The 16,991-nt window shown below is 43.0% G+C and overlaps 1 protein-coding gene across 1 annotated transcript in view; it reads right to left on the minus strand.

The window, feature by feature from the left end:
• Positions 1 to 12,567: 12,567 nt before the first annotated feature.
• The window catches only part of LOC119655964, a 284,525-nt gene continuing 280,101 nt past the window's right edge, over positions 12,568 to 16,991 (minus strand). Inside the window, exons 4-7 of the mRNA XM_038062195.1 lie at positions 14,755 to 15,004; positions 14,375 to 14,643; positions 13,994 to 14,104; positions 12,568 to 13,935 (exon numbers count right to left, since the gene is read on the minus strand). Of these exons, the coding sequence (XP_037918123.1) occupies positions 13,411 to 13,935; positions 13,994 to 14,104; positions 14,375 to 14,643; positions 14,755 to 15,004 (1,155 nt within the window). The 3' untranslated portion in view covers positions 12,568 to 13,410. The remainder of the gene's footprint in view (positions 13,936 to 13,993; positions 14,105 to 14,374; positions 14,644 to 14,754; positions 15,005 to 16,991) is intronic.

Below are 16,991 nucleotides of genomic sequence, written 5' to 3' on the forward strand. Positions count from 1 at the left end.
GAACTAACCTCCTATCATCCATGCCAACATGCTTACGCAAAATGATCAATCGAAACGGCCCTGTATCACCTGATGTATTATGAGCGTCATTTCAATGCTTTACAAAGCAATTTAAAAAAATATTTCATTTTTTTTAAACAATATTGTAACCTTTAATAATTCATATCAAAAAAATAAAAGTAATGCAAGAAGAACAAAATTCTCTGCATATTAACGGCGTGAAAATAAAATGTACTGTCAAAAATAAATAAATATAAAACTTAAAATTGCAACAACTAATATTTCGTCTGTTTTCCTTTTCCCTTAAGAGTTGTATGTTCGTTTTCCGAATGTTCCTGTCGAGATGTGCCCACAAATGCTCTATTGGATTAATTGTTGATAATTGGTTTGACAATTTCTCCTATCTAGGGTCGAAAATCACAAACGATAACAGCTATGAGGATGAAATCCGCGCACGGTTGTTAGAAGCCAACAGATCCTATTTCAGTTTACAAGAACTGTTCCGCTCGAAACGTTTCACCATATGGTCAAATCTCTTTCTTACTGGACAAGACTATGATTTTGCCAGGAAAAATTGCAAGCTCTTGGCCGTGTTCAAGAGAAGAATCCTCCCGAAGAATGTTTGGCTTCCTACATAAAGATGAACGATTCCGTAACCTACATAACGACGAAATCTATGAGTTATAGAAAAAATCTGGCTCAATAGGTTGTGGTGGGCGGGTCAAGTCTATAAGGGCAATATCTATGGTAGAAAAAGAAGACGAAGCAGACCCTGCCTGAGATGGTACCATGACGTAGGTCAGGACGCCAGACAGCTTTTATGGATATCGGATTGGTGGACCTCGGCGCAGGCCTAGTGTGGATACCGATTGTTGCGCCATTGATGATGATCTAGATGATTGTGGGGGGTGATCCAGCTGCTTGGGGGTATGATACAGCAGTCATTCTTTAACTATTTTAGTTGTATGTTTAAGTTCATTATCCATTATCTCACATGGAAGTCAGGAACGCTCTGATCTTTCAAGTTTGAAAAATGTTAGAAAAACGCAAGTAGAAGTGGCAAAAGTTAGCATTCGTATTTTCATGAACACAAGCGGGGTCATCGTGATCGGTTTCGCCATTTGGCTCTATCAAACGCCTGATCTAGGTGCAATTTTGAGGCTTTTAAATCCCCATCCAGCTTATCAAGAAACCGTTGTTTCCGCCGGCCTTTTGGTCGTTTACCATCGACTTCGATGTTCAGACCAATCTCGGCAAGTGAATTCTCGTTAGCACGAATTATATGACCATACCATCGAAGACGCCTCACTCGCAACTTTGTCACGATCGGTGCAACCCCATAAGGATCGCGGATATCCTCATTTCGGATGTGATCAAAACGTATGACGCCACCAGCCCAACGCAACATCTTTGTCCCCATTACCGCAAGACGCCGGTCATTGTCTTTTATAGTCGGCCAAAACGCAGAACCATAGAGAGCGACTGGACGGACGACATTGCAGTAAATTTTAGATTTGAGACGTTCGTTGATACGTCGATCACAAAGACCATCAGTTGTGAAACGCCACTTCATCCAGGTTGCGTTAATGCGTGAAGCAATTTCATAACGCAGTTCTCCATTGGCTGATAGCGTTGTCCCGAGGTATTTAAATCGCTCAGTTTTGGGCAGATCACTGCCGCTGACAGTGATTGTGCTGTTTCATGGGGATCGGTAGTCAAAAATTCAATTCGTTTAAATTCAATCTGAGACCGTGTTGCATAAGGCGGTCATTCCATTTTTCAACAAGTTGCTCGAGATCATTTTTGCTATCAGATGCTAGGAAAACATCATCTGCATAAAGCAGTGTGTAGGGCGCAGGACATCCCTTGTGACGGTGTCCATAACAAGAACAAAGAGGAGTGTTGCGAGGGCGCTTCCTTGATAAATACCAACAGAGACACCAAGCGGTTTTGATACACCTCCCATACTTCGAACTTTACATTTCGGATCGTGGTACGGCAATTGAACCCAACGCACGAGTTTTTCTGGCACTAAGTGTTGTCGTAAAGCATACGAGATGAGTTCGTGTGGCACACAGTCAAACGCATTCTCTAGATCCAGAAAGGCAATGTGAAGAGGGCGATGTTTCTCACGGTGTTTCTCCATGAGTAACCGTGCGGCGTGTATTGCATCAGTAGTTCCACAGTTTTTGACAAATTCTTCATGGTATAGGAGAGTAATCGGATCGGACGGTAATTTGAACATTCTTGCCAGTCAGATGGTACCCTTCCTTCCTGAATAACCCGATTAGAGAATGCACTGAGCCACACTGTTGGGTACCAGCTCTTCGCTTTCCAGAGCTCAGATGCGACGTCGTCAGGTCCTGGGGCTTTTCCCGATTTTATTCGTTTTATTGCATCCTCGACTTCAGTTGCGCTGACAGTGAGTTCTTGAGGGTTTAACGTGAGCACCTGGAAGACTTAATCCCACGGTCTTCTTAAGACACGTATTGATTTTGTAATCACAATCAGAGCCCCGCTGTGACAAGCAACAACGACAGCAGTCTATACCAAGTGCATGGCTTAGCATTCATACTGGTGGATGCAAGACATACCTAAGTCTCTATCGAACTAAGGAGTACGCGACCCGTGTTGAAACGTAGCACTACACCGAGGCCCGAAGGTCTCTTCTCGCTTGAGCATCACCACAACCCCAATGAAGCTCCCACTAGGGGACCAACCGCAAATAACCGAGCTGTACTCATGTACGACAGGAATTCTCCCGAAGTATGTAAGTCCAGAGACTATCTCGGTTCCCATGGTACCAGTATACCCCTGGTAAGGTTTCATGATTAATTGCCACTTCAGATGAGTCCCCGTGCTGACTCGGGTCTGATCGCCCTGATTGGGTTTTTGGAGCATTCGCCTACTGCATCACGGCCGGCAAGCCAAAGTGAGTACAGCGTCTCCCGGTGCCACCACTATGGAGGTTCTCCTCGGCCACTTGGTTTTGGATTGGCCGACAGGGTTGCCGCCCCGTCTTCCTCACCGCCACCTCTGAGCACCAAGTTGCGCTGACAGGTGGAACTGCTTCAAATGTCGGCAATGATTGTTTAAGTGGAGCATGAGCAAATTCTTCAGTTGAAATCTGTTCGAAGTATTCTTGTTATTAACGCAACAGAAGTGTTCGATATCCTGTGTACGTTCGTTACGGTTTTTAGCAAGTCGATACAGATCTCTCTCGCCATCCCGAATGTCCAGTTTATCGTAAAGATTTTTGTAATAGTTCGCCCGGGTGACAGCGACTGCTTTCTTTGCTTCACCGTTGGCATTCTTATAAATTTGCCAATTACCAAGCGTTTTATTGTCGAGAAATTTGTGGTAGAGGCATTCCTTTTCACGGACCTTCATTTTAACATCATCATTCCAAAGTCAAGTATCTCGGTTGATGTACCGCTTACCCGGCTTGGTGAACCCTAGGGTTGCAAAGGCAGCTTTGTGGATCGTGTTTTTCATTTGGTTCCAAGATTCTCACACATTCGTAATGGTTGTTAAGCGTGTGAGTGAGATCGTTTCTTCTTTCTTCTCACCAAATCGCCACTATTTAATGCACGGCGTGCCAGCGCGTTCATTACGCTGTTTTATCGGTGGCTTAATTCGCAGGACAGCGATCAATGGCCGATGTTGGGGTGCGATGGTCTCATAGGGATCGGCTTTGCAATTAGTGACAAAATGTTGGCATCTTATGAGAATATAGTCGATTTGCGTTTTACTGTTCCCACCATAAAATGCAGGAAGATGAGACAATCGTTTAGTGAACCATGTATTCATAAGTACAAGGTCATGGGTGTCCGCAAAATCGTCACCCTCATTGCGTGCGCCGAACCCCTTTCCTCCACGGCACCTGTTACCGTCTGCCACTTCACCCACATGACCATTAAGATCGCCGGCAATGATAATATAGTCGTCAGCAGTATATTAATATAGTCGTGACAAGTATTTTCCTCGAGAAGTTGCCAGAAGCATCTTTCTCGGCATCAGCTCGACCTGTCTGTGGTGTGTAAGCGGTGAAGAAGTGAATAGTGCGATCAGCTGATATAATAGTGAACTTCATTAGCCGATCATCAAATCGTTCGACTTCTTTAATGGCATCACGGAAACCCTCTGAGATAGCAAGGCAACACCATATTGAGTGTGTGGGCTACCAAAATAGAGAACTTTATACTCATTTTTACCGCGTTCGCGTTCAATGTCGCACTGGGTTTCTTGCAGAGCGCAGATATGAATGCGCCTTTTCCGAAGGTCTCTTGCAAATTCCTCCGTCTTTCCAGTTAGGGTACCAACATTTAGCGTACAGACACGTTTTTGTTTTGTTCGTTTTGTTCGGACTAACTTGCTTACGTCCTGACGCCGTCCATGCGTCAAGAACCCTTGCCCATTTCTCGACAGGACCGGGGCCCGTCCTGCCGCGTCGACTGAGGTGGGCGCCTTAGCATTTCTCCGAGGCTTGTGACTCAATCAGAAGATCATGTTTGTGACGACATTGTATGCATGCCTGTCACCAAGAGAGATCAGGTAGGATTTAGCATAGTGGGATAAATCCAACTATACTCTATTTATCTCTAGGATAGTACAGAGTACGTTGCCTCAAACCCTCTTCCTTTACCTGAGCTTGGGACCAGCATACTATGTTAATAGCATGGCGGAGCTTGTATTAACCTGTTGCATAATATAGAGATACACTAGGAAGTAGAAGCTTGATCACTTAACAGCTATTAGGTGGAACAGCATAAAAGTTGAACAGAAAACTAATGTCAAACGTATGAATTACACTAGAATAGAAGCTACTCCAAAAGAATCAGGGAAGAAACATACGTATATAGTAAAGCTGCAAGAGCTTTAATGGCTTACACGAGATTTTTACTATGAAAATATTTCATACCATTCGACGAAAATCCTTAAATTTTCCTCAAATTTCGGCAGTAACGGGAACAAACTATGTAGTAAATTCTGTCAAGTACAACGCCCCCGAAAAGAATTGACACCTTCACACGAAAAGTTCAATATGTTGTTCACCGCATATAAATTATATTAAGTAGAATAATAACATAGTGTTGTAATCTTCATTAATATCTATCTTCAGTGATTGCTTCAAACCTATTTGCAATTTTCTAAGTGTGAGAAATTACATTAAGGGGGCCAAAAAAATCGATTTCTTGAATCCGACACACGGGATGACCCCATTAATGCGATATTATTATATAATTGATTTGCATGTGCCAGCGAAAAATTATAGACATAATGCCGCGGATGAGTGCAGCTTATTAGCAAGGACAATGTTTACAAGGCTTTCACAGAAATAATGTTCGAACACAGGTGCGTAAGAAATTTCACTTGCATCTTTACCTTCGCGGCGGTAAAACGTACGTTTCAGTCCAGTCATTAAAGCTGAAAATCGGGTGCGACCTCCAAATTCTGAAATAAAGTGATGAGTTTACTGACAATGTGGGCAAAACAACTGATATTCTAGCGACAAAAAAGGGGCCATTCATACTCTGATTCGTGGTAAACGGAATAATTACCGAGAAATTGTCCGATTAAAAGGGGTAAATGTGAGTACAGTTTTTACATATATAAATATATTCGATCGATTTGTAAGATCAAAGGCAAAATTGCGAGGGAAGGCGGAGGGGGAGGTGCTGACAGACCAGTTTGTTTGCGTTCAACGACGACCGGGAGAAAAGTGTGTGTGTTTAAGTAGCTGCTAAACACTCTACTTCAGTGATGGTTTGGGGGTGGTAGTGAACAAAAGACCTGCACCCTCGGACTTTGTGGGGGCAGCAAGAACAAGCAACAATATTTACAAGTCTTAAACAATGGTCTTCTGCCATTTAAGCAACAAATAAAAATAAATTGAGAATCTGGCATCTTTATGGAAGGCAATGTGCCCTGCCATTCCGCGAAATCTGTAAAGGGGTGCTTGTCCAGTCGAAATATCGCCGCTTTCCCTTCGCCACCCAAATCTCCTGATTTATGAGAGTTTTAACACAATATATTTACGAAGTATGGGCAATCCACAATGAATTAAGAGGATGTCGCCCAGAATTGAAAGCATAATTTAAAACAAAAGTGAATAGACAAAATATTATTAAATTTTAGGTAAAAATAACTATATTTTATTTAAAACGGACCAAACCCCTCATTTTAATAAATTCACTGCCTTTTCATTCTTCTTAAAGCATCATCATCATCATCAACGGCGCAACAACCGGTATCCGGTCTAGGCCTGCCTTAATAAGCAACTCCAGACATCCCGGTTTTGCGCCGAGGTCCACCAATTCGATATCCCTAAAAGCTGTCTGGCGTCCTGGCTCACGCCATCGCTCCATCTTAGGCAGGGTCTGCCTCGTCTTCTTTTCCTACCATAGATATTGCCCTTATAGACTTTCCGGGTGGGATCATCTTCATCCATACGCATTAAGTGACCCGCCCACCGTAACCTATTGAGCCGGATTTTATCCACAGCCGGACGGTCATGGTATCGCTCATAGATTTCGTCATTGTGTAGGCTACGGAATCGTCCATCCTCAATTCTTCGGAGGATTCTTCTTTCGAACGCGGCCAAGAGTTCGCAATTTTTCTTGCTAAGAACCCAAGTTTCCGAGGAATACATGAGGACTGGCAAGATCATAGTCTTGTACAGTAAGAACTTTGACCCTATGGTGAGACGTTTCGAGCGGAACAGTCTTTGTAAGCTGAAGTAGGCTCTGTTGGCTGACAACAACCGTGCGCGGATTTCATCATCGTAGTTGTTATCGGTTGTGACTTTCGACCCTAGATAGGAGAAATTGTCAACGGTCTCAAAGTTGTATTCCCCTATCCTTATTCTTCTTCGTGTTTGTGTTTGACCAGTGCGGTTTGATGTAGTTGGTTGATTCGTCTTCGGTGCTGACGTTGCCACCATGTATTTTGTCTTGCCTTCATTGATGTGCAGCCCAAGATCTCGCGCCGCCTGCTCGATCTGGATGAAGGCAGTTTGAACGTCTCGGGTGGTTCTTGAGAGTGATCCTTTTTATGTATGAGACAGATTATGCCTCGCTGCCAATCGTCAGGCATTGATTCGCTGTCCCATACCTTGAGCACAAGTTGATGAACCACTTGGTGTAACTGGTCGCCTCCATATTTAACCAATTCGGCTGTAATTCCATCGGCTCCTGGTGACTTATGATTTTTTAGCCGATGAATTGCACGGACTGTTTCTCCTAAACTTGGTGGTGGCAGTATTTGTCCGTCGTCTTCAGTTGGCGGGACCTCCAACTCGCCGATGTTCTGGTTGTTCAGTAGCTCATCAAAGTACTCAACCCATCACTCTAATATGCCCATTCTGTCGGAAATCAGATTTCCCTCTTTGTCTCGGCAGGATGAACATCGAGGTGTATAAGGCTTCATCTGCTGACTTGTTGGTAAGACTTCCGCGCCTGGTGTCATTGCTCCCTGTACTTTTCTAGTTCACAGACTTGTTGGTTCTCCCAGGCTTCCTTTTTCCGTTTGTGAAGTCGCTTCTCCGCTCGACGGAGTTCGTGATAAGTCTCTGCGCGTGCCCGCGTTCTTTGAGAATGCAACATTACTCGGTATGCGGCATTCTTCCGTTCCGTTGCTAGCTTACATTCATCGTCAAACCAGCCGTTCCGACTCCTTTTGCGGCTGGGGCCAAGTATATTTGTGGCTGCATCCATGATAACGTTCTTCAGGTGGTTGTGAAGATCATTGGTTGATGCTTCATCTTCAGGTCCTCTATTGACTGCGGTTATTGCGGCATCCATTTCCCTCTTATAGGTGTCGCGGAGGGTTGTGTTGTGGATGGCTTCAGTGTTCACTCTCACCTGATTGTCAGAGGGGATTCTAGGTGGTATTGTTATTCGAGCCCGGAGCACCATGCCAACGAGATAATGATCCGAGTCTATATTGGCCCCCCTATATGTTCTGACATTCATCAAGGCTGAGAGGTGGCGGCGTTCGATCAACACGTGGTCAATTTGGTTGAAAGTGGTCCCGTCTGGAGGGGCCCACGTATGTTTGTGGACCGCTTTCCGCGCAAACCAGGTACTTCCAATAACCATTTCGTGTGACCCTGCTAATTGAATAGTCCGCAGTCCGTTATCATTTGTTTTTTCGTGTAAGCTATGGGAGCCAACGTATCGCCTGAATACGGGCTCCTTCCCTACTTGGCTGTTAAAATCCCCAAGTATGATTTTGATATCATATCTGGGACAGGCTTCGAGGGTTCTTTCTACTGCCTCGTAGAAGGTATCCTTCTCCGACTCTGCAGTCTCCTCTGTAGGGGCGTGAACGTTTATGAGGCTTATATTTCTAAACTTGCCTCGCAAGCGCAGAGTGCATAGCCATTCGCTTATACTTTCAAAGCCGATAACAGCAGGTTTCATTTTTTGGCTGACTAAGAAACCTACTCCGAGCACATGGTTTACTGGATGGCCGCTATAATATATGGTGTAGTGGCTCTTCTCCAGGAAACCGGTCCCTGTCCATCGCATCTCTTGCAACGCTGTTACATCAGCCCTATATTGGGACAGGGTATCGGCTAGCTGCTCATCAGCTTCATCTCTGTACAGGGAGCGCACGTTCCATGAGAAAATGCGCAAATCGTTGTTCCTTTGTCGTTGCCGGGTCCGTCGTTTTAAAATCCGTCCTATCCGAGGCTCCTGTTGTGGCTTCGTAACAGGTTGTTTTCCGTGTAGGGTTGTCAGCCCCACCCAACCCCCAGCCTGGAGGACCAGTTGGTACAATTTGTCCCGTTTTTAGGCGCGGGAGACTCGCCTTCATCCTTCTCCGTCTGCAGCTTTTCGTCAAGAAAGAGCTCCCAGCGGTCACCACGTGGAGGTGGAGATAGGGTTTGGTAGTAGAGCTGTTGGTGTTGGTTCAGCAGGCATTTCCCAGGTTTTATGCTTCATCGTGGATACCAATCCACGTTTCGCCCCGGGACCTATACTACCCTTTGACCACGCATAAGCATAATTTATTTTATTTCACAGTTAATCACTGGCACGTTTAGAACATGTTCAACGACATCCCTGGGGTCCTTCTGGGACTAACTCCTGTTCAACTTAATATACAGTTACATACACATACAACTAATAGGTTGATAGGTACACAATAAACACTGAAGGGGCACGATAGCTGTTTAGCAAACAGCGGAACTTCCCTTGATGCTAGTATTTTTTTTTTAGTTGTCACAATCTCAGCAGATGCTGAATTTTGTTTAACACTAATATTAAGTGCCAAAGAACTAAGCTGGGGCGATATTATCTACTTAAAAAAAAGAAGGCGGCCGGTCCATCGAGCACCCCTGCAACATCGAGCGAGTTTTCAGAACAGGGTACTTCTGCATGGTTTGAATCAGACTGAGCGAAAATCCGAGGACATTAGGTACCCTGTGAGGAATTTGACTATAATACGAGCAGTTGACAATATGTATTATGAGAACTACAACTTTTCTTGAGATACACAGAACACCCATCTTGTCAATTTATAGTGCGCTAGGTATCGAGTACTGTCTGCGATTCATATCGATAAACGTGAAATGTTTTCGTGAGCAGCCCATTCTTGAATGCAAGTTCTGAAAAATCCGCTTATGCACAGCATTATGTCCTCCCGTCTATTGCACCGGCACTCAAACATGCTTTAGCTGCTCCATGCCAGAATTATGGTGATGCATTCGGAATTTAGATATACAGTCTATTTTCAAGATCGGTCTGCTTCCACCGCAGTATTCCGAATGTATATGCCAGTGATCAGATAGCGAATATATTGTCTTTTTCTTTTCCTTCAGCCTTTGTCCCGTTGAAAAGCCGGTTCTATCAAATGCCTGATCTGGATGTAATCGCAAGCCTTTTAAAGCCCCATCTAGCGTGTCAATCCACCGTTGTTTCGGACGGCCTTTTGGTCACTTACCATCGACTTCGATGTTCAGACTTGGCAATGAATTCTACTTACATGACATCCCATCGAAGACGGCTTCCTCGCAGTTTTTCCACAATCGGTGCAACCCCAATCAATCAATCAATCGCGGATATCCTCATTTCGAATGTGATCTTTGTCTCCATTACCGCAAGACGTGTGTTTATTTCATCCCAACTTTAGTACTAACTTCAAAAGTTGAAGGAATCTAAAATCTAGGAATTTTGCAGCAGGTAGATACTTGTAGGAGTCCTAGTCTAGTTTGAAAGCAGGAAGGATGAAAATAGGTTAGGTGTTTTCTCGTGCAGGTGGTGATGACAAAGAACTTGAAATGCCCGTAGTTCGGGAAAGTGTCCAAAAACTGTAAAAATGGGGAGGATCATTCCACGCTATGCAGGAGATGTGAAGTTGAAGGCCGGAAAGCGAAGAATTGGAAAAAATTACACCGTGCATGTTCAACGGAAAGGCCCTGAAAGACGCTAGTCACATAGTTACCAGTATTAATGTAAAGTGGGGCTTTGAATACAATGAAATTATCATCAAGATAATACAAATAATAGACAGAGAGCAGACTGTGGACAAACTCCACTTAACTTGAAGGATCGATCTTTCGGATTGATGAATGGAAGTCGAAGGCAATGTACGGTAAACACGTGCATTATCTCCGGCAGTCATTTGTCGATTTGCATTTGTCGAACAGATCGCTGTTTAGGAATTCATGTGTGTCATTATGGACGACGTGGTCACCACCCCAGCTTATAAAAAGTTCATCATGAAAGAGCGGGTGAAGAAAAATCAGTGGAGAATGTGTGGTTCGGCGTTAGAGACGTTGAACCATCTCATTTCTGGCTGGACTGTTATGAAACCGGTGCAGTACACCACCAGGCATAATGCTGTATGTAAGGTGATTCATAAAAACCTTGCATACAAACATGGACTGATCACGGGAACATGTCCAGTTTACCAATATGAGCCGCAAGCAGTACTTGATAGTTATGCTTACAGCATGTATTGGGACCGACAATTCGACATACGGCATAACAAGCGTGACGTGTTGTTAGTTGAAAGGACGAGTCGCTGCGCGTATATTATTTATGTTGCTGTCCCCCCATAATAGCAACGTTGAACGGAAGTATGTGGAGAAGAAGGTGAACTATGAGCCACTGGCTCGGGAAATCAAAGAAATTTGGCATCTCGAGCGGGAGTTCCCATAATATTGTCAGCTACAGGTATTGTACCTAGCTACAGGTATTGTACCTAAATCCCTCACGGTTTCCCTTGATGTCCTGGGACTCTCACACAGTCTGGTTCAAATCATGCAGAAGTACACCATTCTGCATACGTGGTCGAGGCTGCGGCGATTTCTCTCTACGCAAGACTATGATCTTGCCAGTCCTTATGTATTCCTCTGAGACCTGGGTTCTTAAGAAGAAAATTTGCGAAATCTTGGCCGCGTTCGAGAGAAGAATCCTTCAAAGAATTTTTGGCCCCCTACATTAGAATGGACCATTCCGTAGCCTACATAACGACGGAATCTATGATCATGACCGTCGGGTTGTGGATAAAATCCGGCTCAATAGTTGCGGTGGGTGGGTCACCCAATCCGTGTGGTTGAGGATGATCTAGCCCGAAAAGTCTACCATATAAAGGCAATATCTATGGTAGAAAAGGAAGACGAGGCAGACCCTGCCTGAGATGAAACGATGGCGTAGGGCAGAACGCCAGACAGCTTTTAAGCATATCGAATTGGTGGACCCCGGGAAAAGTCGGAATAGCGCCCATATCCCAGTACTCAGCGTAGTTGGCAATTCTTTCAATGCATTACCCCATACTGGAAATCTCGTTGCTGAGACGGAGGGATTAATGCATGCCTTCTAAGACAATAGGGGCGTCATTGCATTCGGTGGAGAATAACTGGTCGCTGGATACGTGTCACAGTATTCATGGAAAGAACGGGAAGGCACTGTCCAATTATCATTAGCCCCAGTAATTTCATTACTCTATTTTTATTTTATTTTATTATTCGAATGACTCCTGTTATTGTGCATCTCCAGATGCATGTCCAACTGTGGACATATTGTAGTTAGTTACTGCGACTAGTTAACACTATCATATACTCAATAATTGTTTTTATAGCACCAATTTACAAATAAAGACGTCGAAGTACGATGACGACTAAAATACACCTCAATTTTGTAATTATACGACAACAAAGTCAGCAATTGATTCACTCAAGATAGTGCCCAAGTTTCTTTATCTCTTGCCTCGATTCCCCATCTCAAACTGAAGCAGCGTTACAGAAAGAAGGGGCTGCGTGAAAACCAATCCTTGGCGACAAACTTTATATTTTAAAAAATATAAATCAGGTTTTGTTAGACTTTTGGTAAAAATGTAAGTTATAGCTTATTAACTTTTCTAATTTCGAATGAATCTTTAAGGGTTATGTTGCCATCCATCGTGCGTGACTGCAAACATGTCGTAAGGAAGTTACGTCATCATTCGAGAGTTTTAATTTTCGTGTATCCGCAGGAGTGGTGCAACATTTATACACATAATTTTTAGAATTTAAAAGTATATCATTGTACTACGATGGGCAGAACATTAAAAAGAAAAGTTTTCTTTCTATTTGTTTTATTATAACGACGCGCTAAGCGTAATGTAGGATTAGTCGAGACGAAACGTATTTATTTATGTATTTGTTACATGTCTACTACCTCCTATGTGAATGAGATAAATATATCGAAAAGGAAAACGGGAAGGGGCAGGGTTCGCTAAATAAAGCGTTCACTAGAGTTCTTTCAAAGAATTTAGTAAAACGTGAACTTATTTAAAATTTCCATTAATTCTAACTTTATAGCGTAAACAAATTTAAACTTAATTTCTACTTCATATTATAATTCAACAGAATATATGTAATGAAATACATACTGTGTTCCTGCTTAGATACACTTAGCCAATACTTAATTACTATTTGAATGGGGGTGCTGGTATATACGATGTATCATACATAGCAAATTGTATAAAACTCAGTCTTTTCGGAAAACATATTGTTTAACGCAACTACGGATACGTAAACCAATAGGGGGGCATGATTTCACTTTCCAATTCAGCTACTTGAAATTTTATGATTCCTGCGTTTTCGTAGTAGCGTTTCGTTTAAGAGGAAATTGTTATGGATTCGAGAAGGAAGTACCCGTTAAATTTCTCATGCAGCCAGCTTAAAGTGAAAGTGTGAAGTGTGAACAATATGTCCTCTTTGATAACTTTTTGTGTACTTCCGAAAATCAATGAAATTTCCTCGTTTACATAATTATTTTAAATAAATAATCTAACAATACGTACTCCTAGTTTAGAAATCATCCTTTCTAAGTTGCATTTTACATGATTAAATCCGGTTACGTATAACTATTGTATTAATCTGCAATTGTACTATACAAACGGTGTAATTGGAAACAATTACCCAGATTTCGTGATTTCTGCTTCATCATCTTTAATACTTAATTTATTTAGCGCCAAAGAACTATCACAAAGGCTATCTGTATCCCAATCGCCAACACTGCTCGTCCGCTTGCCCCGACTCGTGGCATCACTATAAATACTATCACTTCGACCGCCGAGGGCTTCTGCCATTATCAGCTCGCTATCCTCACTATCGAGTATGGTGGCCGTTGGTGTAGGCGTGGCCGCATTCGAGGCCATTTCGTTAGCGAGCTCCTCAGTAATTTCGCCAAAAATATCAATGAGATTATTGATACCGATTAAATAGCCATCCTCATGGTTTCCGACCTTCCATGTGGTGCTGTGATCAATTTGAAGCTCGGAAGGGAGGTTAACTGTCTTGGCGAAGTCGATGAGCCACACTCCGGCGGAGTTTCGATCATGAACGAACAGCAAGGAGCTTCCAATCATTTCGTGTGACTGGAAGAAATCCGAACATTCAAGAGTGCCACGAATAGCCTGAAGACGTTGCAGGTATTTAGGCTGTTGAAGAAGTTCAACATAAATTTTCAGCCATACAGAATCATTTGGTATAACTTACGACAGCATGGGGGAAGCAGTCAGTGAACTCTTTGAATGCATCCTTAATTTGCTCTCGAGACTTCGTCGTCTTGAAATCTTTTGAACTGGTCCCATCACTTTTCTTAATACCCTGCAACGATTTCAATTCAATGAGAAACAATCATAACACGCGTGTGGAATTACCTAAATTCTTTCGAGTTTGATTCACGTTAACGCAACTAATGCAGAAATAACGACATATAAACTGGCTAATCGCAAACTTGGCAATCATAAGAAAACTTCGACACCAAAGTAAGAAGTGAGATCATCTAATACTGCATGGTAGTGATCTGATTATCGCGTTGGTGTGAACCAAACTTAAAACATAAACACAATCTGAAGATATGAGCTTATCACTTACTTCAATTCGAAAGCCCAAAGTGGCGGTGCTGGAAATAGTTTCCCGCCAAACCATATACCGAGGTTTCGTCACACCTTTCGCGCGATGTTCTTCTTCACTGGGTGCTTCGGGATCTATCTGGATCATTTTTTCATACATATCCTTTCGCAGCTTGGGCTTCTCCTTCGCTTTCGAAAGTTCCTCCTCCAAATATGTACGAACGCCAATCTTGCAATCCATTACGCAAGGCTGGTGGAAATCGCTTAGCAAATCTTGCAGTTGAAGGTACACTAAAATATGAAGCCAACATTTGGTGTTGTCAATAAGCTGTTGTAGTGAAATGAACTAGGCAATCGGAAACTATATCAGGAGGAAGTAAAGGAAGTAAAAATGAAACTCACACTCTCCGTCTTCGCTTGTAACTTGTCCCTTGTATTCCGGAACATAAGGTCTCAACACATCGCTCATAAGTACTTTGAAGCACAGTTCCTCTTTCGGGCATAGTTTTTTGAGGACCGTGCCTTGTTCGGGCCCTGCTTTGAAGTTTCCTTGGTGGCCGGCCAACTGAACCCATGGATAACGTTGTTTCTTGTAAGTTTGGAAGAATGGTGTCCATTGAACGATGTTTCGGATCTTTCGCCAACCTGATGGCTGAAACGGAAGGAGAACATCAATCAATCGATATTGTATTTCAGACGAATTTTCTATCTTTGTCAAATAAATTAACTCTAACTTCTAAAGTAAATTTCACTCACCACGATTAAACACTTGGGTTTTTTGACGTGATCATAAGGCGTACCAATAAGTGAAGGTAAAACCACCGAGCGATTTAAATAAGCTCCAACCATGGAAATGCTTCACTTCATTAGCTACGCAGCTATACTGAAAAACCTTTTAGATGTGCGTACGTAGAAACCCACTGCACACACACTGCAGAAATGTCTACAGCCCAGACTTGCCCATGATTCATTAAAAGAAATGGAAAGAATAAAAATTACAACGAAGAAAAAACCTAATTCCCTTCTTCTCAGAAAAAAAAAAAGGAATTTAATTTGAAAAATTTGCATTGACGTCAATGAAACATTTTTAGATTTATGTAAAGAAGAGGCTTGAAATGTTTAAAAATGAAATGATTATACATTTTTGTAACCCTGGGCTAGACAAAACGGCGGCGGATCGGTGTTCGCAGTGGGACTTCTGGAACTGGTCTGCTTCTTTTGACAGAATAAGAAAAACGCGGTTGGACGTCGTTATTCGAAACATTTGCTACCATACTCATCAGTCTTTAAAGCATTTTAAGTATTTCCTGCCTGTTATGGTAGTGACCAAAATCAAAACAATGCAAGGAAGCTTCTGAATTCCGAGGATATGTTGGACTTGCACATTTTATTGTGATTAATTCAATTAATTTAATTTGTTGCCCTATGCCTAGTGGTGCAGTGGAATTGGCTCGTCTAGGTGAGATTCGCCACTTTTCTTGGTCATGGGCGATCAAAGTGTAGTATAGGTCCCAGGGCGTAACGTGGATTTGTACACAAAATGAAGCGTAAAACCTGGGAAATCCTACCTCTGCCTCCACGTGGTGATCGCTGGGAATTCTTTCTTAATGAAGAATTGCAGACGAAGAAGGATGAAGGCGAGCCTCTCGCATCGAGACACGGGATAAGTTGTAGTAAATGGTCCTCCAGGTTGGAGGCTGGGTAAGGCTGACCAACCTACACGAAGAATCTAAATTACGGACCCATGAAAAAAGCCTCGGACTGTAAGGGATTCTAGAACGACTGACCGGCAATCAAAACTTACTAAAGATATGCGCATTTTCTCATGATATGTACGCTCCCTGAACAGAGAAGAAACTGCCAGGCAGCTAGTCGATATCCCGTCCCAATATAGGGCTAATGTACCAGCATTGCAGGAGATGTGTTGCACAGGGACCGGTTTCTTGGAGACATCATAGATTACAGTGGCCATTCGATAAATGTGTTCGGAATACGTTTCCTAGTCAGCCAAAAAACGAAATGTGTTGTTATTGGCTTTGAAAACATAAGTGAATGGCTATGCATGCTGCGTTTGCGAAGCAAATTTCGAAATATAAGCCTACAGAGGAGACTGCAGAGTCGGAGAAGGATCACTAACTTATTGGCATAATGCTCCGAGCTAGAACAACAATACGAACTTGAATGCCCTCTGATAAATATGTGAGAGTGAACACTGAAACCATCCATAACAGATTCCTCCGTAAAACCCACAAGGGAGAAATGGATGCCCCCATAACCGCAACTAACAGATGTCCTGGAGATGAAGCATCAATGAACGATCTTTACAACCAGCTGAAAAATGTTATCATTGGTACGGCCACAAACATACTTGACCCCAGTCGCAAAAAAAGTCGGAACGACTGGTTCGACGATAAATGTAAGCTAGCAACGGAACGGAAGACTATCGCATACCAGGCAATGCTGCACTCTTAAAGAATGCAAGCATGCGCAGCGACTTATCACGAATTTCGGCGAGTAGAGAAACAACTTCACAGAAAGAAAAAGGAAGCCTGGCAGAACCAACAACTATGAACTCCAAAAGTACAGGAAGCAACCGCACCAGGCGACGAAGTTTTACCAACAAGATAGCAGCATGAAAC

This window comes from Hermetia illucens, chromosome 4 (genome assembly GCF_905115235.1).
Source record: "Hermetia illucens chromosome 4, iHerIll2.2.curated.20191125, whole genome shotgun sequence".
NCBI classification, from domain to species: domain Eukaryota; kingdom Metazoa; phylum Arthropoda; class Insecta; order Diptera; family Stratiomyidae; genus Hermetia; species Hermetia illucens.